Source organism: Sciurus carolinensis, chromosome 14, assembly GCF_902686445.1.
Source record: "Sciurus carolinensis chromosome 14, mSciCar1.2, whole genome shotgun sequence".
NCBI lineage: Eukaryota > Metazoa > Chordata > Mammalia > Rodentia > Sciuridae > Sciurus > Sciurus carolinensis.
Window position 1 is genome coordinate 7,029,818 of NC_062226.1, and position 8,152 is coordinate 7,037,969.

Genomic DNA, 8,152 nt, shown 5'->3' on the forward strand with positions numbered 1-8,152 from the left:
TATTCTGGCATGGTGACTTATGTCTATAATCCCAGCATCTTGGGAGGATCCAGAATTCAAAGTCAGCCTTAGCAACTTAGTGAGGCTCTAAGCAATTTAGCAAGACCCTGTTTCTAAGTAAAGTACAATTAAAGAGCTGGTGGTGTGGCTCAGTGGTTAAGTGCCCCTAGGTTCAATCCTGGGTACCAAAAAAATAAATAAATAAAAGATTTCTAATTTTAAAAGTAACAAACTAGCTGGTGATGTAGCTCAGAGGCAGAGCACTTGCCTAGCATGTACAAGGCCCTGGGTTCAATTTCTAGTACTGCCAAAAAAAAAAAAGTAGCTTGGCATGGTGGTGCAGAATTGGAATACTAGCAACTTGGCAGGTTGAGGCAAAAGGATCACAAGTTTGAGGCCAGCCTCAGCAACTTAGTGAGGCCCTAAGCAACTTAGTAAGATGCTGTCTCAAAATATAAAATAAAAAGGCTGGGGATGTGACTCAATGGTTAAGCATCCCTAAGTTTAAAAAAAAAAAAAAAGGCAACTATAGGAAAAAGAATGAAATTTCAAAATAAATAAAGCGTCAGCAAAGCAGTCCTAAGGTCTTCACTTGTCCCAATAATGACATCTTGGGCTGGGGAGATAGCTCAGACGGTAGAGTGCTTGTCTTGCAAGCACAAGGCCCTGGGTTCGATCCCCAGCACCGCCAAAAAAAAAAAGAAAAAGAAAAGAAAAGAAATAATGAGATCTTTTTTCAAAACACAGCAAAAAGGCTCTTAGCCCTGTCTTATCATTGAGTCTTTTGGTTACAATTGATGAGAAAGTAAGAGTAAAGAGACATCTGTCCAGTTTGTAGCTGTAACCCCAATGTCCAGTAGTACATGGTGTGACTCTCAATAAATATGTGCTGAATTACTGCATGGATAGATAATGGATGGATGGGTTGGTGGACTGGTGGGTGAGTAGATGGTAGAGAGTGGGTGATAGGTAGTTGAACGGATAAACGGATGGATGGATGGATTGAAGGGTGAACGAATAGATAGGTGGATAGTGGGTGGGTGAAAGAGAAAAACAAAACATGTTAAGATGTGACTGACAAAAAAAAAAAAAAGACACTAGTTCTCTTAGTCACTATTACTGAAGATAATTATTCCCCAGGACACTTCCAAAAGTGGTTTTGAAAAAGTAGCATCTTTGGGATACCACTATGGTCCTTAATAGGGACTTCCTTCAAAGAGGCAATGTGTTCTTAGATAGGTATATGCTGATGTGTGTATGTACTGCTTTATATATTGCTCCAGGTACTATAAGAGATACATGAGGAAATATACATGGCTTCTCACATGCAAAGCAGAGGCTACAAGTCTAGCCTCTAGAAGAAGACACCCTGAGTCTTAACTTCATCTCTGCTATTTTCTCTGGAATAAATAAATCAGTTCTCTCTGAACACAGTTTCCTAATTTCTAACCTGGGAAAGCAGAACCTACCACATAGCAGTATTGTAAGGACTTGAGAAGAGCCACATACTTCAGGGTTTAGCAAGGTGCTCGGTAAACAGGGCCTATTAGGATGTCTCCAGCAGCCACAGATGACCCTGAGTCACACCGAGTTTCAGGCCTGCAAGAATCTGACCAGTCCGAGAAGAAAAGCCTGAACAAGAATGAGCCTACCTCCCACTTGCATCCCACATGACGGGAAGATGATTTTCCAGGGGGCATCCAAGGTACCTTGGTTTTCACCCGGACACTCCGCCGCACATTCACGGTGTCCCCTTTCATTCCGCGCTTATGAGATTTCTGTTGAAAGGGACAAACCCAGGGTCACCTCCATGCCCAGATGCAGTGTCATGTTGGTGGCATGCACCTCCAACTCTGCAGGGGCACCTCTCCTGACTAAGGTTACTGCTGTTGCTGCCAAATAACAGGCGCCTACCTTCTAACCAGGCAAGTGACTTCTGGAATAGTCTTCCAACCTTTGGAGTTAGAAGCGCACGAGGAGGCTGGGCCGGGAGGTAGCACCCTGATCCACAGCTGTTACCTCGCCCGCTGGCATGCTCCTACCTGGGTGCTGGTCGCTGGTGGTTTCGGGAGTTTTTTTATGTGGACATGGACAGGGGTGTTTTCATCCACGTGAACATGTAAGGGGGGAGTTGAAGAGCGGTCCTTCATGGTTTGCTTCTGGCAGGCGGGGGAGAGCAACACAAAAAAGGTTGATCTGTGGACAGTAAACTGGGCATAAAAATAGAGCTCACAGTCTCTGGGGACCAATGAAAGCCTAGCCACCAAGCGAGCAGGACAGCTACCAACTACTAGCATGCAGGCAGGAACCAAGGCAGGAGTATCATTCGGTAGGCTCCCACAGAGATTCTAGCTGAAAACCACCAGGAAGACCCAGGTTCACCCAAGAGAGGGGTCTGCAAGACCCACCGGTTCTATGAGGGAGCCCAAATGTAGACCCTAGGTCTCCTTGAGCTGAACTGCCTTCCAAGCCTGCCAGAATGCAGAGCTCCTTCTCCGATTTGGTGTAGCTCAGCTAGAAAGCAGGTGGATCCTTCTACAGTGCATGCAGATTAGCATGGAAAATATACAAAATGGTTAGAATGCACAATAATCAGATAGCAGGCAGGTAAGAGACTTAAAATAGAAAGCCAGGGTCTGGAGTTGAGGCTCAGTGGGGGAGCGCTTGCCTAGCATGTGTGAGGCACTGGGTTCAATTCTCAGCACTGCATATAAATAAATGAATAAAAATAAAGGTCTATCAAAATCTAAAAAAAATTTTTAATATTATAAAAAAATATATATTAAAAAAAAAAAAATAGGACTGGGGATATAGCTCAGTTGGTAGAGTGCCTTACAAGCACAAGGCCCTAGGTTCGATCCCCAGCACCGCAAAAAAAAAAAAAAAAAAATAGAAAGTCAGCAGAAATGCCAAAGACGAGAAAGGAAGAATCCCAGCTACATACCTGTGCCTACTGCCTGCTCCTATCCCCTCCCCTCAATCTTTTTAAAATTTTCTTCTAGGGGATGGGGATATAGCTTAGTGGCAGAGCACTTGCCTCACATATGCAGGGCCCTGAGTTCAATTCCCAACACTGCAAAAACAAAAAAATAAAATAAAATTTTTTATATATTTATTTTTCCTTTCCTTTTTTCAAAAAGCTGTCTTAAGATTTTGGAATTTGCCTGGAAGGACAATGTTAAGATGAACCTCTCACACGTGGCAGGCTTATCACAGGAGGAAAAAAATAGTAAAATCAGCAGGGTATACGCAACAGCACTATGCAGAACATTTGGGCCACAACAGCATGGTACAGAGTTCCTAGGGAAAGATGTGCAGAAGCATTTCTGGGTGGATCACAGACCGGAGAGGGCTGCTCATGTCACCTACCGTCACAGTTACACTGGGTGCGCCACAAGGTGTTCTCAAGACCTTTTTCTGCGTGAGACTTGTTACTCCGTTCTTCCCACACGATGGAAACCTGTACCCGGGCACAAGAACCAGATTATAAGCAGAAAACTAGGTCTTTCTTCTTTCTTAAATCTCTGAAGACTATACACTGCATGTGGTGCCTAACGAGTTCACAGCCAGGAGAGCCAGTCTAGAATCCCTCAGCTCCCTGAAAATGAGCACCACACACGCATGGTGTGCCTAACAGCAGGATGGAAACAGGGTGAAGGGCATTTGGATAGCTGGCCTTTTAACCTGCCATCGCATCACATGTATTGTGACCTTTTGCTGAGAAGCTTAGCTGTCAGCCTGTTAGGTGACAAAAAGCAGGCAGTATCTGAGACCAGCGAAGGTGCTACTTTGGACAAGTATGACAATCCCCAGAATTGTGCCTGGAGCTGATGTCACTCTGGAGAAACACTCAGTGAATGAATAACACAAAGAGAACAGAGCCAGAGTGACTGGAAAGGCTGAGGAAGGATTGTGAGTTCAAAGTCAACCTCAGCAACTTAGCCAGGCCCTGAGTAACTCAGCAACAACCCTTTCTCTAATAAAATATTTAAAAGGGCTGGGGATGTGGCTCAGTGGTTAAACGACGCTGGGTACCCAAAAAAAAAGAGAGAAAGAGAATAGCACTTCTTTCAGTTGAGGAACAAAGTCACTGTGACTCAAGCTCAAAATTAAGGCCCAGATATTCACCCAAGAGGATGAAAAAGTACCTACTTTCCAAAATATTCCACCTGCTACACTTTAAGGGTCAAAGAACAAGGGAGAAGGGGATTGTTTTTCTTTACGTCCTGTGTAATTCACCTTTCTTATACACACATAGCCCAGCACCAGACTTGCAAAGACAAAAAACATTTAATCTACTCCAAAATCTGGCAGTACATGTAATTCCAAGATAAGCGGAGTCTTGGAATGATCATTTGATCCATCCTACTGTTTCCTGACATCCCCGAATATCATCTTGCCCTCCTCTACAAGTTCTTGGGGGAAATAATGCAACATAAAAATAATCAAGCACTGTGACATGCATTTTATGCTATTTGTATATCACACCTTGGGTTAAAAAAATGGAAAAAAATATTTATTGAGCCCTACTAATCATTTAGCCAAGGAACACCAAAGGGGAAGGCAGCCCCTCCCCCACAACATTTCTGTCCACTTAAAAACCAAGTTTTGGGAAAGGCCATCAAGCCACCTGGATTCCATCAGCAACTTGCTAACTATGCATCCTCCTCCAACATCATACTTATTTACATCAGGCATCCTTTTAAAAACGCTCAGAGTTTAGTACTCCTAAGACAACAAGGGTGACCCTGTTTGCTACCAGGAAGCTGCGACACTTGGGGAAGGGAGAAGGGGAAGCAAAGGTGGGACGGTGTGTGTTCATTTCTTTCCTCCTCCCCTTTAAAAATGATTTTTAAGTGTTTGAGTTCAGATTTTCAGTACACAGAACAGGGAAGTTGAAAAAAAGAAGCTTCCTGCAAGCCTGCCAGGGGACCCCTGACCACCTTTCCCTGCCCTGTGGCAGAGGTACCCCCCACATTGGCAGTACCTGGGGGAGCCGCCTGAGGATGAGGCAGACATGGCTAGGCATCAAAGCCGCAAAGGTGGGCAATTGGGTCAGCAGGCTCTGCTCAGGGGGACCCAGAGGGGCTTGTCAATGAGAATCTCAGGGGCCCGGCATCAAACGTCCTCTCTGAGGGGAGGAGGGTGGAAGCTTGGGGGGTGGCAGTTGGATGAAAACTTGGGAGGCGCTCCTCTACTGTCCAAGTCGCACAGCAACTGTCCTGCCAAAGTGGGGGGAGATAGGAGAGGCTGAGCAACCTGCAGGGCGCCAGGTGGGCAGCCGGTAGGCAGGTGAGGGGAGCTCGGTTGCCCGGGTAGGGTAGGGGGAGGGTGGAGCTCCGAGGGAAAGGATCCCATGCCCGGACCCCGCCCGGAAGGGAGGGTGGGTGACTACCAGGGGAAAAACCTGAGGGCTGGCTGGCGTGCGAGGAGGGCCGGTGAGAACCGCTAGGCCCCAAGTGGGCCCCCAAGGGGCGGGAACCCGGCAGGGAGCTGGAGGGATATTCGGGGCGGGGCCGGGGCAACTGTCTCCTAGGAGAAGGGGCGTTCCCGGCAGAACAGATACCCGGGAGGACCAATAGTATTTGAAGGAGGGAAGCGCGGAGGCTTCGGGGCAAGGGGCGCTCGGCCGCGAGTGGGCACCGGGACTGCTGGGGACCGCGCCCCCAGGCGCAGCAGAGGCCGGCTGGGGCTTATCCCAGTTAGAAGGACTAGACGCCGGGCTGTGCAGGCAGCGGGCGGCACGCCGGGTGAGGCCCCTGGGCGGCCCGGAGAAGTCAGGGGACCGAGCTGCCCACGCCTAACTGCTGTGCCGAGGCCCGCAGGGAGGAAGTGACCGGGCGATGCCCGCCGACGGGCAAGAGAGCGAGGGGCCAGCCTCCGACGTGGATGGAAGGGACGGCCACCCACCAGCGGGCAAGAGGGAACCAGTTTCTGCCCATAGAGAAAGGGGCGAAGCCCTGCCCGAGGGCAGCAGAGGAGGGGGCAGAGCCCCGCCGACGGCCGGGAGAGGAGCTAGGCGGCCGGCCCGCCCGTTAGCGGGAGGAGAAGCCCCGCGCCGGTGGGCGGGGCGGGGTCGGGTTCTGACAGGAGGGGACGAGCGCGCCAGAGGCCCAGACCCGGCGCGACCGGCGGGGAACCGCAGGACCGGCCGGAGGACCCGCGGGGGTCGGCCGCGCCAGGGGCGGGAACGGGCGACTTGCCGCGGGGACACCCGGAGCGCTCTGTCCGGCTTGCCGGCGGCCTCTCACCAGGAGCGACACGGCTGCGCCCAGAAACGCCTCCTTATGAAGTCGTTGAAGTCGGTGGCCAGGGACGTGCCATGGAGACGCCGCGGCGGATGCAGTCCGGCTCCGGCGGCGGCTCCTCCCCGCTTCCGCCTCCTTTTCCGACACCCGGTCGGCAGCTCGCCCATTGGCCAGTTCAAACCCCCCCCGGAGCCGCTCGGGTTTCGCCATTTAGACCCAGCCCCGGGCGTCACAGAGATGCCCCGCCCCTCGTGACGCTCCGCCCACTTCCGGGCCACGCGTCCCGTCGCCAGGGAGACGCGCGACGCCTCCAGCGGGCCTGCTGGGTCTTGCCCATCGGTTTAGGGACCCGCTGCCCACTCTGCCATTTTCCCATCCTCGGGTCCTCCGGATTCCCAGAATTCAGCATCCAAGCCTCAACGCGCTCCCTGGGATTCATCCTAGGAAACCAGGCCCAGAGGGGTCACAGAACAAGTTAGTCGCCGAGGCTGCGCGCTGCTTCTGGAAGTCCATCCCTGTGCCCAGTCCACAGGGTGGACTTGTCCACAGTGTGCACATCTCCCCACACTCTGCCGCCCTCCCACACCGCCTCTGTCTTTGCCCATACAAGAGGAACGGTCGGAACTCCCCTTGCCCCTCGCTGCTCTCTTGCACACTGTAGGCCGCTCTCTGTACAGACCTATTATGATGAGGTTTATGGTGGGTCGCCATCTTCTCAACTCTGCTTCACTGTCAGCCAATCGTGGGGGGCTGTCACGTGGATCACAGTGCCGCCCTGGATTCTGGGAGACTTTAACAAGCTTAGGGCACCAGGCCTTGGTTCCTTGGCTTCCTTAATTCAGCGACCTTCCCTGGCCCCTTAGCCATGCACCTCTAGGGTGACACGACTATTCCAGCCAAAATCTTAAATTCCAGCGTACCTCTCTTCCATGCATAACCTGATTTTCTGCCTTCATGAACTTCACCATCTACCATACAGTATTTGTTCCTCAGTGCACGGGAGCCCTCCTCACTTCCTCCACCCATTAATTTTTCCCACCCCACGTTTAACAATCAGTGGTTCCACAATCCCTCCTGTAACCCAATTACATGAAGTTCTGCAAAACTCAAGTCCACAAGTCATTACCTCCACCCTCAGTTGATATACAGGCCACAATCCAGCAATTGTTCTATTTGTCCCTAGACCCCTCCCAATAGTGACCTTTTCAAATCTTTTCCTCTTCCCCATCCCATACTCAAAACCTTTTTCATAGAGAAAAAAAAGTCATCAAGTGGAATTCCCTTAACCTCCCTATCCTTACCTATCAGGAATAGAAATGTGCTACCTAAGATAAACTTCCTGCTTCAAGGCCTAGGGCAAACATCTCTGTAAACATGTCCCTTTGCTACCCCCAAAACAGAATTGATCAATTCTCAGTGTTCCCATATTCATTGAACTGATATTTGTAAGTCTGTGCTATGTGCTAAGCCCATTGCAGGGTCATTTAAATCCAGACATCTGATCAGTCTCCAAGGAGCCCATCCCCTGATATTATGATGTAGCCAGAAAAAATTATTAAAGTTTTCCCCTCCCCACCTCTAAAGGAGTTATGTATATGTGGTTTCATCCTCTTAACACCACCATATAACAAGAATCTTGCCCTGCTGGGTATGGTGGCTCATGCCTATAATCCCAGGGACTGGGTAAACTGAGGCAGGAGGATCACAAGTCCAAGGCCAGCCTCAGCAATTTAGCAAGGATCTCAGCAGCTTAGAAAGATTCTGTCTCAAAATTAAAAATAAATAGGGTTGGGGATGTGACTCACTGGGTTCAATCCCTGGTACCAAAACACAAAAAATTCTGCTCTGTCAGTGCAGTTCTTTGGGGTTTTGTGATCAAGAATCACCCCACTGCCAGCACACAC

The 8,152-nt window shown here is 50.0% G+C and overlaps 1 protein-coding gene across 11 annotated transcripts in view; it reads right to left on the bottom strand.

The window, feature by feature from the left end:
• Odf2 (outer dense fiber of sperm tails 2) overlaps positions 1 to 6,415 on the bottom strand; it is a 37,951-nt gene extending 31,536 nt beyond the window's left edge. For 3 of the 11 annotated variants that reach the window (XM_047524744.1, XM_047524743.1, XM_047524752.1), the window contains exons 1-4: positions 6,252 to 6,415; positions 3,370 to 3,460; positions 2,043 to 2,210; positions 1,653 to 1,778 (exon numbers count right to left, since the gene is read on the bottom strand). In XM_047524744.1, coding sequence (XP_047380700.1) covers positions 1,653 to 1,778; positions 2,043 to 2,210; positions 3,370 to 3,460; positions 6,252 to 6,415 — 549 coding nt within the window. Of the gene's footprint in view, positions 1 to 1,652; positions 1,779 to 2,042; positions 2,211 to 3,369; positions 3,637 to 4,987; positions 5,223 to 6,251 lie in introns of those variants that run through there. The other 8 variants (XM_047524749.1, XM_047524748.1, XM_047524753.1 and 5 more) reach the window with 8 other exon arrangements.
• Between the last annotated feature and the right edge of the window lie 1,737 nt (positions 6,416 to 8,152).